Source organism: Argiope bruennichi, chromosome 3, assembly GCF_947563725.1.
Source record: "Argiope bruennichi chromosome 3, qqArgBrue1.1, whole genome shotgun sequence".
In the NCBI taxonomy this organism is placed as follows: domain Eukaryota; kingdom Metazoa; phylum Arthropoda; class Arachnida; order Araneae; family Araneidae; genus Argiope; species Argiope bruennichi.
The window spans coordinates 137,717,545-137,735,920 of NC_079153.1; the positions used below are offsets into that span (position 1 = coordinate 137,717,545).

The 18,376-nt window shown below is 30.8% G+C and overlaps 1 protein-coding gene across 1 annotated transcript in view; it reads right to left on the reverse strand.

The window, feature by feature from the left end:
* Nucleotides 1-18,376, reverse strand: part of LOC129963613 (protein FAM114A2-like) — a 31,247-nt gene that overhangs the window by 7,906 nt on the left and 4,965 nt on the right. Inside the window, exons 4-6 of the mRNA XM_056078086.1 lie at nucleotides 6,449-6,549; nucleotides 5,931-6,065; nucleotides 4,229-4,490 (exon numbers count right to left, since the gene is read on the reverse strand). Coding sequence (XP_055934061.1) covers nucleotides 4,229-4,490; nucleotides 5,931-6,065; nucleotides 6,449-6,549 — 498 coding nt within the window. The remainder of the gene's footprint in view (nucleotides 1-4,228; nucleotides 4,491-5,930; nucleotides 6,066-6,448; nucleotides 6,550-18,376) is intronic.

The window sequence follows — 18,376 nt, forward strand, 5'->3', positions numbered from 1 at the left end:
TTCTAATTTTAAAAATTTAAACGACCCAAGAAATCAGGTAGTTATTAGTATTAGTAGGAAACTTTTAAATATATTAGGAAAATATAAATCAAAAATGATTTCTAATTATATTTGGAAAAATATTTTTAAATGAATACAAATCTCTTAATTCATTGATCAGAAATATATAATAGGTATAAATAATAATGAGAAAGTTACAATATTACTTTTTGCTCTTAGACTTTATATGAAATACACCAAATCATTCAAAGATCTTAGAAATTAAATTAATCTCTATTATAATTTCACGATCTTGTCGAAATTATCTATCAAAATTTGCAAATAATAATGTTTAATAATATATGTAGTACACTGTGACATGCAATAAAAAAGTACGTAATAACATACAGTCAGATTCAAAGATATATTAAAATTAGACATTATTAATTTGTCTGTGATATATAAAACAGCACTTTGTTATAATTTTAGTAAAAATTATTTAATACAAATATAAAGAGATACATTAATTTTGGAAATTTTTGTAGGCTTGAAGTGTTGGAAAAGTTATAAATTCAACATTCTTGCTTTATTAAGTTATAAAATCACATTGTTACTTTATCGTGCAGAAGTCCTTAGGAATATATTCTCAAAAGAACTAAGTCACAGAGTCTGTGTCACAGTGGTATCGCTTGTGATCCCAATCAAAAGGACTGGATGAAACCCCAAGGTTTATATTCTTGCACTTATTGTCTTTATAAATATAGACACTACATAGATCATGTAAAATATCAACTGCAACAACTCAACTCAACTTGTGCTGGGTGTTCCAAATTTTTGCAGCATGCAAATACGTACGAAATGTCACACCTTTCACCTGAGATAGCAATAAAAGAGATATCTTTTTGGGGTTGTAATATATTGATGCTCATGGTCATGGAGAATTTTCTAAAGCTGAGTATTGTGAGATGGACTTACTGTACGGTGAATGTGGACACAAGGCATTATCACCAGCAATGTTTCCCTGCAGACCCGCATCCTTCTCATCAAACCATCCTAAGTGTTGTAAAACCTTTAAGGGAGACAGTCTACGTCACAAGTCAAGCTCGATCATCAGACCAGCTAAGGTAGGACAGCAATTCAACCAGTTGAAGTATTAACATATACCCTCTCATATCCAAAATACAACACAAGAGAAATCAGTGAACACTGTGACCTTTCAAAAAGTCAGGTTTGGAAAATCCTAATCATGGTGCTCATTCATACCGACAACACCTCAACTGGTTTACTGGAAGGGGATGCCGAGAAACGTTATACATGGTACAACCTCATTATAAATCAGATACAGGTCCAAACAACATTATTGGCATATATAATGTAAATGGATGAATCATGCTTTTCATAGAATGGTATGTACAATAGGCAAAGAACTCATAACTGGATGCTGGAAAATCCTACATGTTTTACCAAGCTCGACATTAAATGTGGTTTGCTATTACCATTTGGTGTGCAATTTACAATAACAAGCTGATCAGCCCAATATTTTATGATGGCACGTTAACGGGTGCACGATATTTACAATTTCTACAGATCGTAATACCCGATTTTGTGGAGAACATGACATTGTTTAATCTGAAGAATCTATGGTTTCAATATGACGGCATGCATGTTCACAAGACATCTCCGTGAAACAGTATCTCATTAAGGAATTGCGGAACCAAATAAGTGGGTATTAGAAAATAATTGGGTATTATTTAGTAGTTTCAAAGATTGGCTTCCACTGTCACCTGATCTGATTCCACTTGACTTTTTCCTGTGGGAATACCCAAAATCGCAGATGTATACGACCCTTTTATAAACATTGCAGGACGTTAAAGGTGGCATTACAAATGCTAATGATAGCATTTCACCCTTATGCTCCAATATGTGTAATGTGAAATTCAGACGAGGATCCAAACATGCATTGCAGCTGACAGTGAGAAGTTTGAACATCTCAAATAAAGGTACATTGTTACAACTAACTGTTTTTTGTTTTTCATTCTCAGATCATTTTGTCACTTCACAGTGTAGGAAATCAAGGAAAAATAAATATGTGTTTTAACCATTCTATTCTTTACATTAATGTTCACAAGATGATTTTTTGTAAAAAACCTGTGATGTTCTACATATTTGTAAATCAATTTATAAATCACTATCTCATTCTGTTTTTGATAGGAATGCTATCTCCACAGTTTACCACCAGATATAAAACTGCCAAAGGGGATTTCATTCAGAAGAAGTTGACTACTTAACTATATCTAGACAACACTTTTATGAATATAGCAGCAGCTATTCCAACATTAAGAGACTTGTAAGGGACTTTATTGGGCATACTGTAAATCATTACAATTAATTCTGGTTAATGGGAAGTTTATTTGTTTTATATTCTTTTTGCTAGTGTTCATTACATGTTCTAAATTTTATGCAATAATAATTTAGTCTTATTTGCACATATCATAAATATCATGTTTATATCATTAAATGGCATACGTGTTAGAGCTTTTGTAACAAATGTGTTTATAATATTAGGTGAGTTTAACCTAATCTGCAAAATGAAAAAGAATAACAGAACAGTCCATATGGACATAAAACAGTATGGCAAAGCAGTTCTACCTTAGTCTGCAAGATATGTAGAATAAAACACATATGCTAAAATTTCTGGGGAGGGGGGGGGGGAGGAGTTCTAATTTAAAACTTTTCAAATAGACCTATATGTAAAATAAGCACATATTTTGAAAAGGCATGAAAAATAAGATGGCACTATTTTATTATGATACCTGGCAAAATTGAATTGTTGCCAAATTCTTCAGCCTTAAATACAGTTGACACGTTGTACTACAACAATGTTAATCCAACAAATTTTGTTCTAGCTACAATATGTCAAATTTGGGAGTTCAGTAGAAATTTAATCTTTCAATTGAAATCAGTGTTCTTTAAAAAGGCCTTTCCTTAAAAAGCCAGCAAATGAATGATGGTGGATGAAAGAAATGTATATAAATGTGCCAATATTTTTATTTTTATTTTTTTTTTGGAAATGAAGATGGCTATTGGCTTGTTTCCATTGTATTTAATATTTAATTTTTTAAAAAATGGCTTCTTTTATTTGGCTTTAAAATTTTCTTTCTGCAACTTAACAAATACAGTAGGCTTAAGATGGCAAAGATATTAATATCAGAAGCAAACAAGGTCCCTCAAGAGCTTTTATTGGTCAAATGCTGATTTCAGTGATGCATTGTACATGAAAGATTAAATTTCTCCTGAATTAGAACAATATAATGTATTGCAGGCTTCGAAAGCTGATAGAATGAATAAGTTTTTGGTAAATTTTACATACTGTAACAAGAATGGTATTTAATATTAAAGATTTAAGCGACAATTCGATTCTGCAATTTGCAAAGGTTTCAATACTTTTTATTTGGCTTTAATCCAGGTATCATGATGAAAACAGTGCCAATTTACATGATTTTCCCTTGTTCTTTCAAAATATGTGCTTATTTTACGTGTTGGTCTGTAGAAATGTTTTAAATTAAGTATTTACTTTGATCGCTAGAATATTCAATTTATCTGTCATAACTTGCAAATAATCAAAGATAGAATAGGATTGCCATAGCACTTTATGATCCACATGGATGTTTTATTATTTTTCTTCATTTGGTATATTAGATCAAACTCACCCTGTATTATAAATCATACATACTTGACTCTTTTATTTGTACCTCATGCAATACAAAACAGCCAATTTTTTTCTTATTGAAATGCTCATAAGAATTTCCATAAATTTTGCAGTTTTTAATTAAGGGTGTAGAGAATTTGGCTAATGCCATGAGCAACTGAAACCTAAGCTATGCCACTACCATTCCATAAATATTTTTCTTTCTAACTAGATTGAAAAATTTTCAAATGCTATTTATTGGATTCAATTCAGAAAAGAATACTCTACATGTAGAATGAATGTAAAAATTTTAGATTAATGAAAAACTGAAAAGCACTTCTTTTATTTCAAAGATCTTTTCATTCTTGAGTTGTTAACCAACCACAACATAAAAACTTAAAACAATCAATAAAAACTATTTACTTGACTAAGACCAATTCTACTTCATTGCATATCCTATCTTAACAATACAATATTGATGAAGCACACAAGTCAATAACAGACTATGAAAGGCTAATTCAACCAATTTCCTGAACAATTAACATGGGAGTAATAACTCACCTGAAGGATCATCCAAAAATGGTATGTTTTCACAAATAGATTTTATCTCTTCCAATCTTTTTTTAACTTCTGAATGTTTAGAATGTCTCAATAAAAGTCTTTGAAATTTAGCCTGACTTTGCTTTGAAAGCATTTCCAGTGCTTCAAGATGAACTAAACCTTGTTTTTCGTCAAAAATCTGGCTGTAATGTATATTATCTGTATCATCCTCAGAGTTTTCTTTAGACTGTTCATCTGCTCTGGCTTTAATTTCTCTTAATAACTAGATCAAAACAAGAAGAAATTATAAATAATAATAATAAAATACTATGCATTTAACAGAATATATATTTAAAACATTATATTGAGAGTATTAAACAAATTTCATACTTCTTTTAATATATTATAAGCAGACTTATATAACAAGTTAATGTATACTGTCATAATATATTAATATATATAATATATTAATATATATAGTATATTAATATAACTATATAATATATTATATATACACAATCACTATATATACTGTCTTTCTCAGCAGACAAAAAATAATATTTTTCCATATGGTGTTTCAACATCCTGATGTTTAAAAAAACTAATAATTTTTGCTTGGCACTTTTCCACGTGTGTAAATTTATCACCAATATGTGATTTTAAAACCAAATACTGAAATATACTGAAAATATAATAACTAAACAAAAAATAGCTAAGTTGAACTAAAAATATACTGAATAACATAAATGTATAAAACATTGAATCATGACAAAAAAAATAACACAATGTTATATCAAGAAGTTTTTAGTACATATGCAAAAGTGAAAACAGAATAACAACTGATGTCAGTTCTGGTTGGAGAAGGATGCCATTTGTAACAGTAACCATTATGCCAGAAAAATAAATCATACTTCAATGGAAAAAATTTTCATACAAATGCAGCATTACAGAAAGTGTGTAATAATTTGTAATTATTACACACATAATAATTTCCATTCCATACTGAAATTGATAGAAATATTTAAAAAATTTTTCTTTAATTGCATTTGTTTTTTATAGAACATATTAAACATAAATTTAGTTTATTCAGTACAATAAATTTGAAGAACCAAATTAAATTTCAATATAATTTCTTTGTGTTTAACATGTTCTTTCTATAGAAATTCATTATTGGCCTTATTTTTGTCCTCTATTTATTTCACCCTATTTATTTATTAAGTTAATTAAAGAATATACTTACTGCAGAAATGTCATTTAACAGATGGCATGACATAATTTCATTCTCTGTGTTTCCACTGTTTAACTATCACATTTGCAGACATGGGCATACAGATTTCGCGAAATATTTTGTCCAAGACTTGCTAGAAATTTCTCTGAAAGGCCTTTCTATAGAACATGTTAAACACAAAGTTAGTTTTTTCAAGATAATAAATTTAGTTAGTTTCACAATAATAAATTTGAAGAGCCAAAATATATTGTTATACTTAGTTTGGATAATTAAAACTAACAGTTGACTCACAAAATGAGCGTACAATTGTTATTATTATAGCAATATCCAAATAGAAAATTAAATAAACCAATTATTTTTTAATCACTTTCATAAAATTTTGTGTAGTATGTCTGCAAGAAATAATCGATAAAATTCATTGTATTCCTCATTTTTGGACAATGGAATTTTTAATTAGTTCTCATAAATTTTATTTTAATAATTCCGTAGGCAAACCTCTGAAAGATTGGTTCCACCAGAAAAAACAGCTCGTTTCTTTCTCAATCCAGGATCCCCTTCAGTGAGAATATCCATCGTCTTTTTACCAATAAGTTCTAAAGTATCCAATCCACCCATTATAACTTTAGAACCCTGAAAGAATACTTTTTATTAAATCAAACATAAATAAAAAAGAAATTAATTCAAAGTGAAAGCATAAAACAACAGAGATTAAAAAAATCTATAAAATTGCTAAATATAAATTTGTTAACAGAGAACATTAAAAATAAATACAAAAATGAGAGGAGCACTTCACTATTTTAACTTTTCCGGATCCTGACTATTGTTATTCAAGTATGTTGAATAACAATCTTGAAAAATAAAGAAATTTACAAAATTCAAACTTTACACTCATAATACTGCTTTAAATACAAAATACTAATGTCAAAAATAAAAAAATAAAGTCTCAAAGTATGTTTTTAGATTAAAATAAAGAAACACAATGTCAGAAAAAAATAAAAACAAATTACTCTTACCGTGTTTTCCAAAACTTTAGTCCAAGAAGACATACCTAGCAGCAGGCCACTTCCTTCATTTTCTTTCTCTTCCTCAACACTTGTAAGTTCCTTTTTTTCAGCTTCAAAATAGAATTTTTAAAAAACTTTTTAATAATGATTCTTCAAATAAAAAATTAACATGCCATTTAAATCATTCAATGAATCAAAAAATTAAAAAAAATAGAAAGAATGAGAAAAAAAAAAAAAAACAGAGGGTGCAATTCATATTAAAATGTTATTTATTTTATATACTAGGCGCCTTTGACAATCAGCTGCTTCAGTCAAATTATTACTATAATTTATTTAATTATAAATATATATCAACTATACCAATAAAATTTAAATGTGTATGTTGTTTGATATAATTATACATCAACTTTAAAGCTTTATCTGTGTGCTTGCAAGCAAGTAAGCACATGAGCACAAATTTTATTCTAACTGAAATTTCTGAATATAAGCAACTGCTAATTTTAAACAAAAATAGATGAAAAAAAACTGAAGAATAAAATTCCAATTATAAATCGAATAAAATCGTCTGAAAAAAATGTGTTTTCACTTTATTTTTTTAAATGCAATAAAGTAATCATTTTTGAAATATTTCATTTACAAATTTATTATTTATCAAATCATTGAAAATAGTTCTCTAAATTGTATATAAAAGAGCAGATAGCATTTTTAATACAGCTTGGCATGCATATGGCCTTATGTTGTCCTATCCTCTGAAAGCTCCTTTTGATATATTGTCTCTTGTAAACAGTACGTGGGTCTTCTCTATATAACATTCAACAGAAGTTCACCATCATATTGATGTTTTTTAATAACTATGTTCCAACTCCTTGATATTCTAGTGACATCTGTTTTCCTCTTCTTTATTAATAGCATCAAGATTCTCAGGAAAATAATAAAATGTGAATTTAAGAAATGTACTTTCAAACTCACTGAGTAACTCAAATCTTTGAAATTTTGTTTCCTTCCTTGATATATTTAAAGTTAATCATAAAAGCTCATAAGAACTTTTGGGATGGCTTCTTTAAAAGCTCCTCAAGCCTCTTTTTGATTCCTTTCCATTTTACTTTATAATATATACAAATATCTGAGCAGATTAAAACACTTTCTTTTACTTTTGCTTCCAAAAGTCCTGGAAATGTATTACCTAGATATTTAAAGCACTGTTCTTTGGATTGACAAATTGTTTCAACAAACCATGCTTCATATGAATTGGAACCAAGAGGATTTTACTAGGATCAAACAAACTACTACTTTTTTGCTTTCTGGTTTTAATGCTTTTCTATGCCACCACTCTTTTTTGATTCAGTGATTTCCCTCTTATCCCAATTAACCCATTAAATAAGAAGCATTGGTACTTGGTATTTTCTGCTTGTTGTCCAAGAAACATGGAAAGCACTTTTAAATCACCACATATTTACCCATCTACATCTTTATATTTCAAAATTAAGGAAAAATTATGTTAACCTACTTTCAACTACACAGAATGCCCTAATGGTACTGAAAGTACTGAAACCTACTTGCTCCCATTAACCTCAAAGCAGAAACATTGCTTTGAGGCATCTTTTTAATAAGTCAATAGAGAACTTCTATACATTCACATCATAATATAGATTAAAAATCTCCATTAATATGTAACAAAACAATGATGACTTCTGACACTAAATATTGATCCCTTCCTTGACAGATTGTAACACAATTGACGTGGCTGCAAAAATCAAAATTTTCAGTTTTTGAAAAATTTATGTGATGAACTTTGATGATTCTTCTTGAAATCAGCTGCTGGTTTCTGAGCACTTTTCGGTTGCAGGTTTATGTAATTGATACAGAAATTGCACTTTTGATTACTGAATTTATTTTGAATATATTTAGTGAATCTTAAAGATATCTTTTGCAGCAAACATTGATTCAAAAAAAGTTCCCCCCCCCCCACTACAAATAAAAAAGAATTTCAACATCTGAAAAGGCATGAATTCAAATTATTCTTCAGGTATACTCATTAATTTTAATATTAATGATTTTTTTTTAAATATCAGACACATTCAAATATTCATATAAAAAATTACAGCAAAATAAAAAGATTATAAATTTTTTTTAAAAAAAATGTAACAGAGGCTATCTTACTACTCCTTAAAGGTAAACAAGCACTAGAGCAGATTAAACAGACATTAAATCATGTATATTTAATTCTATTAAAACACAAATAGATTAAACAGACATTATATCATGTATATTTAATTTTATTAAAACACAAAGTCTGATACTGAATATAAGTATTTGCGGTTAATAAATCTAAAAAGGCCTTTTTTTTATTGTTCATTTTTTAGTTGAAAATGAATTACACTAAATATTTAGATTTAGTTTAGTAGTAACAATTTCCCATTTTCTTTTATTAACAGAGCTCATAAATTTAAACTATTATCAAATGACTAATACGAAATCTCCATAAACTTCAGCAGCAAAACCGAAATTACAATCATAGAACTCCTGACATATTTAATACAGGATTTTATTATCAGACAGCTTCATTTTGATATAAATCTATCAATTATCCAAGTATAATGTTCTGAATTATTAGAAAATATTACGTAAAATTATTTTTTGAAAAAATGGTGTTGAAGAGAACTAAAAAAAGGTGAGGAGGAATGCAATAAAAGAATATAATGTATATTATTAAAAAAATATTAAATTGTTTATTATTTGAAAATCTCTCATAATTGTAATATTTCCTTTAATACATCAATATAGAAGACAAAAACTAAAGTAGAATTAAAAACAATCTTCAGTTTTAATGCTCACTCATCAAAATAATTTCAGACTTAATGTTTTGTTTGTAGCCTACTGAATACTAATATAAACTTTTAACTTCTACTGACAGAACGTAATAATAAAAATAACTTAATTAATCTACTACATTAAAAAAACAGGACATTTAATTAGTAATTACTATGTTAATTGCTAAATTTGTATTTCTAAAATATAAGATTTCTTAATTTCCAATTTAACATATAACACAAAATTAATAAAAAGATGTTATCTATATATTTAACATAAAGCCAATACATTTAACATAAAGAAAACCAATGAACCATTCCCTAAGACCAATCAGTTACTTGATTTTTCCAGTGTTTATTTCATATAAAAGCTCTTGGCCTCTCTATATATGTATTATTAAGGCTCGCCTAACCTTCTTCACCCTGCATTTTTTGAGAAATCACAAAACATACCTTCATAATGCATTCTCTATAGGAAAATTTTGCAACAGAACTCCTCAGGCGAAATCATCACACCAATTTTGATCATTTTGATTTCCATATCATCTAGATATGTTATTGAAGTTTGATTGTCCTTCTTCATCCTCTATTTTTGATAGAAATTGGGAAGGGGGGGGGGACACAACATAATTTATTCCCTAATATAAAATTTGACACAAAAATTTCCCAGCCAGAAAAAACTGATTCAATTTCAAAAATTTTGATTTCATATTAATGTTTATGACCTATAGATACATTATGAATGGTTACTTACTGCTCCTTATTTTTGTTGGGAGGGGGGGATATCACTGCACATTCTTATTAGAAAAATCCCAGGACAATGTTCACCAGCCCCAATTACCGGACTGATTACAAAAAGTTTTATTTCACTTTAAGATTCATAACTTCTCAATATACTATTAATGGTCAACTCTTTCTTATCTACTTTAAGATATACTGCAAAATAAAACTGTTATATAGTCGTGAGCCATACCAACTGGAATGATTTTGTCATCAACTTGAAAGTTTCAAAACTTTGAAATTTAATTAAGTAATTACAATACCATGTCATTATTGTGCAACTTTTACTTATTCTATAATAATAATATTCTATTATACTTTTATTGCAATAAAATATAATGTATCAAAGTTGACTGACACAACTAAATGATTCTTACTAATACTAACTGCCTTTGGGAACTATATTAATGACATTAATATGGTCATATTAATGAATTTTGATGAAATATATTGTATGAGAAAACAAGGAAGCATTATTTTGAATTATAATTGCATTCTGCTATGCTTTCAAAATCACAAAATTAACTGTGCCAAAGATTGGCAAAATCTGTCCTTTGCTGAGGCTGCGTGGGGGGAGCTCTTTTTTTTTTTTTTTTTTTTTTTTTCCCTGTAATGTCTTTTGAAAATGAAGGTAGTGAGAGAAGATGACCCTAGCTGAGAAGATTTAGTTGATATGAAAATTAAGAAAATTGATACATCAGATATTTAATTAGTGATTTTGACTTTGCAAACACTGTGAAAGTACACACACACAAAAAAAAAAGGGGGGGGGATAATGCTTTAAACTATATTTCAAAAATACATAGTGGTTAAGAGAAAAGTACCATTGATTTGTTAAGAAATTCATATGAACACTGGCGTAAAAAACTTAATATAAAGTAAAAATAAGTAAAACTGGTATAGCATTTGTAGCTAAGAGAATAGTTCTTTAAATGGATGATGCAGTTTATGGTTATGATGGACAAACAGCTGGCTAGACTTCTAGAAAGAATAAATGTGATTTGATTTTCATTAACAAACTTTAATTCAAATTTTTCTCCAATCTTTTTCATTTTCAGATCTTTTTAGAATGCATACATTAGGATAAAAGTGAAAAATTGGCAACAGCAACATATAATAATGCAAGTATTTAATACATGAAGCAAACAGTCACAGGATCAAAATAACAAAATTCATGAAAATAAACCAAGGATTAGATTTAGATTTCTGGCGCAAGATCCTGTTGCAGAATATGCTGCTCCGAAGCAACTTAAAACTTTCACAGCAAGATAAAAAGTAGATTATTGTTACAAGAAGTGCAACTGACAGTGTTCAAACTAGACAAAAGTTAAGGAAAGAAGGTATTAAAACTGTAAGTTAAATTTCATGGATGATACCAACACCTTTAATGTACGAAAAAAGTTTGGATGATGCGACTCACCCAATAAAAAAAATCTAAGGTAAAATTGTAGGACTTAAAATGCTTCCAACGAAGATTGGTAAAACTTGCGCATTCTATTAAAATGTGTCAGATTGTTAAAATATCTCCACAATTAAAACATACTGGCGGTGGCTCGGCAAAAAGTAAAAAACTATGTGTCAAGCGAGTGTGACCAATGCGTAGTCGGGATAAAATTACATCATAGCACCTGCTTAGTTTTGAGGACCAGTTGGCCAATTGTGGTTTAATAAAGTGAAGCTTGTTGTTAGTTTCCATGTCCCATTGATTTTGCCACTGGCGATAGCACCAACTGATAATAGCTGTACGCATATCTTTATAAGAAATACGTTGGAGCAAAATTACGCTCGCTGACTTAGCTGCTGTATCTGCGATTTCATTTCCAGAAATACCCATGTGCGAAGAGATCCAGGAAAGCAAAACTCTAATATTTTTCAAATATAGAAGACGGTATATCTTCTTCACTTCCTGTAGAAGCGGATGACCGAGAGATGAAGAGTTTAGAGCCAGCAGAACACTCAGAGAGTCCGTGTAAATAACAGACTTATGGATCTGCTGTTCATCAATATATTTGAGGGCTAAGTAAATAGCAGTTAATTCCGAGGTAAAAACAGAAGTAAATGGATGAAGTTTATAACTTATAATGCGATGACCATGAACAAATGCGCAACCCACATGATAAGATGACTTAGAACCATCCGTAAAAATGGGTTCATAAGAACAATAAAATTCCCGATGATGTTTAAAAAGTGAAATAAAAACCGAGCTATCAGTGTCTGATTTTCTAAATTGTTTAAATGGGTCTTCATAGTGTAATTTATTTTCTATCCATGGAGCTGAATTTGGACTATCATCCGCATATATTTGTATATTGGTAAAATAACCGAGATACAAACGAGATTTGTATATCGGTAAATTCTAAATTTAAACAATTTAGAAAATCAGACACTGATAGCTCGGTTTTTATTTTACTTTTGGTAATATTCTTCGTATTCTTCATTTGGAAATATTCTTCGTATACGCAATCCCAAATGAGATATGTAGGATTTGCGCGAATTAAACACACGGTCGTTAACGTCATTCTGGATTTTCTAATGAAAAGGATGGCGTTTATTGGATAAAATACGATAGAAATAAAAAATGATAGCTTCAATCTCCTATTAGACAAAGGAGGTTCAAACGTTTAACATATAAACTAGCTACTGTTGATGTCCTGAATGCTCCAATGCACAATCGGGGAGCTTGATGGTGAACAACGTTCAAACGTTTAAGGTAAGATTGCCTAGCAGAGCCATGGATAACACATCCATAATTAATTGTTGATCGGATGATACCTCGGTAGACTCTTAACAAGCACGTCCGATCAGCACCCCACGAAGTATTGGATAAAACCATCAGTATGTTTAGTGACTTCAGGAATTTACTCCGCAAATGTGTAATGTGTGGAAGGAAAGTAAATCTTTTATCAAATATAATTCTTAGAAATTTGTGCTGATCCTGAATGGAAATTAGATTACAGTTCAAGAATAACTCTGGCTGCGGATGAAGAGGACGTTTTCAGAAGTGCATAGCAACTGTTTTCTGAGGAGAGGATGTGAAACCGTGTTTATTTGACCACTCTACAATATTATTTATCGCTGTCTGAAGCTGTCTCTCAATGTATCGCATGTCACGGGCGTAGCAAGAAATTTGCATATCATCTACATATAGAATCTTGCTAACAGTTGCTGGTATAACAGATAAAATAGGATTAAGAGCTAAAACAAAGAGTGTCACACTTAATATACAGCCCTGTGGGACACCTTCTTCCTGGCAATAAACATTGGAATAGGTATTCCCAAGCCGAACTTTAAAATACCTCTGGTGTAAAAAATTTTGAATAAAAAGAGGTAAATGCCCTCTAAATTTAAGGTCGTAAAGATTTTTTATGATCCCGTATCTCCATGCTCGATCATATGCTTTATTTATATCAAAAAAATACTGACACCAAATGATTCCTTTTTATAAAGGCCGTTTGAATATCCGTTTCCAAGGCCAAAAGCTGTTGAACGATTCTTTCGAAAACCGCTTTGAAAAGGGGAAATAAATTCATTTTCCTCCGGTATATGAACGAGGCGTGCGTTTACCATTTTTTCAAACACCTTACACAAACAACTGGTCATAGCTATTGGTCTATAGTTAGATGGCTCTTGTGGATCTTTTCCAGGCTTTGGTACAGGAATTATAATAGAAAATTTCCATTTATCAGGAAACATATGCTCTTTCCAAATTCTGTTATACAGGAACAAAATATTTTGGAGGGATCTATCAGATAAATGCTGCAGCATTGAATAAGTAATTCCATCCAGCCCCGGTGCTGTTTGTTTTGTGACAGATAATGCTCTGCTCAACTCCAAGATAGTAAAATCAGCATTGTAAGGCAAACGCTTTTTTTGTTTTAAAGCGTAATTTAATGTTTTCTTGGTATTTTTTGTGCGTGAGGAAAGGTTCCGTGTAATTACTCGCTGAACATACAGAGGCAAAAGCTTCTGCAAGAGCATTAGCCATTTCCTGAATACTGGAAATAACTTCCCCATTCTTCTTCAGGCAAGAGATGGAACGATCAGGATATATTCCGCATACTTTTCGAATGCTGGTCCACATATATTTGGAAGTTTCAACAGAATTTATGCTCGACACAAATTCAATCCACCTTAACTCGTCGTGCTATAGATTTGGCCTTTTGAAAAAGAATCAAATGATTCGTTGTTGGACGCCGCCTAAAGGTGTTCCAGGCCTTTTGAAGATCTTTTTGTGCCTGTATACAATCTTGGTTCCACCATGGTTTTTTATATTTGATTGTTCCTGATCCCGATTTTGGGATAGCAGCATCTGCAGCGTTTATAATAGTATCGGTTATTAAGTTTACAACGCTATTTAAATCATCATTCTCTACCATATTACGTGTTATCAGTGCCCTTGAGGTAAAGTCTATCCAGTCAGCTTTTTGAAAAATATATCGTGGTAGATGTGAAATATTTACACCACTTCCAGTTAAATGATCTCAAAAAAATGGGAAAATGGTCGCTATCAAGCAGGTCAGTTCCTACTCTAAAATTAAAGTACGGAGCTAGAGAAGGTGAGCATATAGCGAGATCTAGTGAATGAAATGTTTTGCACCTTTGATGAAAATATGTTTCTTCTCCATTATTAAGCAGGCATAGTGAACGGTTATTAATAAATTCTTCAATCAGCCGCCCACGAGGATTAATATCTTCCCCAGAGAGGGCTATGACCATTTAGATCACCAACTATGATGAAAGGTGATGGTAATTCATCCACTAGGGCATTAAGATCTCTTAATTCTACCGAAGTACTGGGTGGCAAGTAAAGACAACATATTGTCGTCAAAGAAGGGTTCAAGACTCGAACAGCAGCAGCTTGCAAATTTGTACGTAATGGAATGATAGACGAGGGTGCATTATGGGATACAAGGAGAGCAACACCTCCAGCAGCTTGATCAGATTCATTATCCTTTCGGATAAAGCTATAACGTCTGATTTTCATAGTGTCTGATGGTTTCAAATAAGTTTCTTGCAGAGCTATACAAATCGGATGGGTTTCATTAATTAAATCTTTAATATGAGTGATTTTGTTACGGAAACCACGGCAGTTCCAGGAAACAAATTTGGCCATCAATATTGAGATTTATCTGGTGGTTTTTTTCTTTTTTTTCCCCACCTGATTGATTTTTAGAGATAGTAGAAGGGTCTAACTCCATATCGGAGAACTCAGATGACGATGTATAAGTCTTCAAGAAATCCTCTGCCACAAGGAGTCGATTCAATAATGCTTTCTTTTTTGTTCTTTGCTTTGTATTTACTTGACAAGCTTTAAGAGATGATGTCGTGGAGATTTTTGTTTTATTACTGTGATTACGTTTGGCAGTTTTATCAATTACAGGGTAACTGGATGACATCGAAGAAACTGAGGAGACTGCTGGCAATTTTGTAGTTTTATTTGAAACTGAACTAGTGGGTGGTAATTGAGTTATGCGAGAATCGGTTTGGACACTACTGCATATGAGTGTTGCTTTAAGTATACCAGAGTAAGATGCACCAACTTTTGGAGTTCTATCATTTATTAATTTTCTTGTTTCTGCGAAGGATACGTTTTTTCGTATTTTTGTGGATATCACCTCCTTCTCCAGAGTCCATTTAGGACAAGACTTGGAGAAAGAAGTATGAGACCCAGAGCAATTAACGCACTTCATAGTGTCTGAATGGCAATTATTTATGTCATGTCCAGGTTCAGTACATTTTGCACACATGATCAATTTGCTACGACATGTTTGCTGTGAATGCCCGTACCTTTGGCATTTAAAACGCCTAAGAGGGTTAGGTATGTATGGCCGAACTCTACAAATTTGGTATCCTGCTTTGACTGATTTAGGAAGAACTGGAGTTTGAAAAGTTAGTACAATGTGTTTTGTTGGTATAAGTTGACCGTCACGTCGAATGTTAATACGACGCGCGGCGCACACTTACTGGTCTGAAAATTCTGTTACAAGATCTCCATCAGATAAGTCGATGAGATCCGACTCGGAAATGACACCACATGAAAAAGTTTAAAGTTTTATGTAAGGTTGTTTGGACAGGAAAATCTCCTAATTTGGTGAGTTTATTAATAAGAAGAGCTTGTTTCTCGGAAGTTTGCAACAAAAGGTCACCAGAGCGTAGTTTTTTTATATTTTGTACTTCACCAATTGTCGATTGTATCAATTTGTGCACAAGGAAAGGAGAAACTCTATGAAATGTGTTTTGAGTACTAATAATCATGAAACGAGAATTGGATGATGCTACAACGACGTGAGATTCAAGACCCATATGATATAGATTAAGGTTCGGGCTCGACGGCACCGCCCACCACGGAGCCCAACAAGGGATGGCAGCCACCGGCTCCAGACATTCCCAGCCTCGGCGCTTACCATGGTGCTAGCCGAAACCTATACGCTGGAAGTCATCCCAGGGGACAGTGACTACCCTTAACGCCAAGCCCAAGAAGTGACCCCATCGCTTGATCCCCTTGAGCAGCCCAGTCAAATATCTGGGATACCGGCTGATTGATACATCAGGGTCCTGAAATGTACCACCCGTCTAAAGGGTCGCCACGCACGGCGAACACGTGGGGTTTTTGGCTGTCCATGAGAAGCAAGAAGCAAACAGAGCGGCAATAGCTTCTCATGGAGAGCTCCCTCGCTTACCGTCGAGGGATGGAAGAATGAAGAAAACAGACGGGAAAGGGGGAGAGAGAAGAGTGGGGAAGAGAGAATAAACCAAGGAATTCAGATTGCTGTTTCACTTCCTTTGTGAAAAATAACTGCAGCTAATTTAATTATTGACTGAAGAAATTTTAGAATGCTTCAAAAAAGTCCAAAATTAAATTATTTGAATGATCTCACTTAAAACCTTATTTGAATAGAAAATTTAGCCAGTAAGCATAAAACGATAATAATAAATTTCATAGAAATATTGTTATTATGAGTGGGGGGGACAACAATTACAAGAATCAACTTTGAAACACACACACACACAAAAAAAAAGACATTTAAAAATCAAACAAAAATAATTTTATTATAGACATCAAATAAAGTAATTATTTAATAAATTTTATGAAATTCTCTAATAATACGAAATAATATAATAAGTTTAGAAATAAAGAACTATGCAAAGTTAATTAAAAATTATTTACTTCCAATGATAATGCATCGCATTTACCTAATATTGTTTATAGTATTTAGAAATTCCAATTTCTTATTGTAATTTGAACAGCTTTAAAAATGGCAGAAAATGTTTCATTTACAAAACCATTGCTTGAATTCTTCAATAAGAACTCTCAAATTTGATTAAAATAAGAATAGGAATAAAAAACTCAAAAACTCACAAATTTAGGAAAACAAATTTAATTACATGAATTGATTTACTGCATAAAGTAATATACCTGGTTAGACATATATATAAATATTCGAGTAGAATAAAATCTACTATATTTTATCCAAATTTTACATTAACAGCATTCCTCAAAAATTTATCAAGACATTTACTTTAACATATGAACCATTTATTTTGAAAGTATTCAATCCCATTTTTTCCCCTTGTTTTGCAAAAATGAAAAGTTAACATATTGTCAAATAAAAATATAAATTAATCGTGTGAAGTCCGGCAATGTTTCGACAAATTTATCATAAGGCAATTTGTTTACATCAATTTTGTTTAGATGAATTTCATAGTAAGTGCTTATTTGCATAGCCCTCAGATTAAAACTCCAAAAAAATGCAACTATTGCCATCTAGGTGATCGATAATTCAATGATGGTGATCTTGGCATAATCTGCAAATAGCCAAGTAAAACTGGGAATGTAATCATCTTAATGAATTTTTAGCATCTTATTTATAATGGAGCTTGGTGTTCATGGCATTACCTGAAAAATCACCTGAGTAAACTCGGAGCCCTCAAAAATAAACAAGTGAGAAATTAAGTAAAATAACATATATCCACAGATTGTAAATGAACTTGCACCATTTTCATAATTAGTCAATTTATAAAAGCTAAATATAAAATTAAAAATAAGATAAAATATATTTTGCATTAATTCAATGTTTACAAATAATAAGGAATAAAATAGGGCGAGTATTTTTTTAGTATAGAAATTAATTATATTTAAATTGTTTAACTTAAAATATTGCTATTATTTTATATTTCAATTGTTATAATATATTATATATATATATATTATTATTATATATATTATTACATAATATATATTATTGTTCTTATTTATATTACTATTAGATTTGATATGAAATTATCCATCTCTGGAAGAAAATAAAATAAATAAGCTTATCTTCAACACATGAAATAAAACAAATTT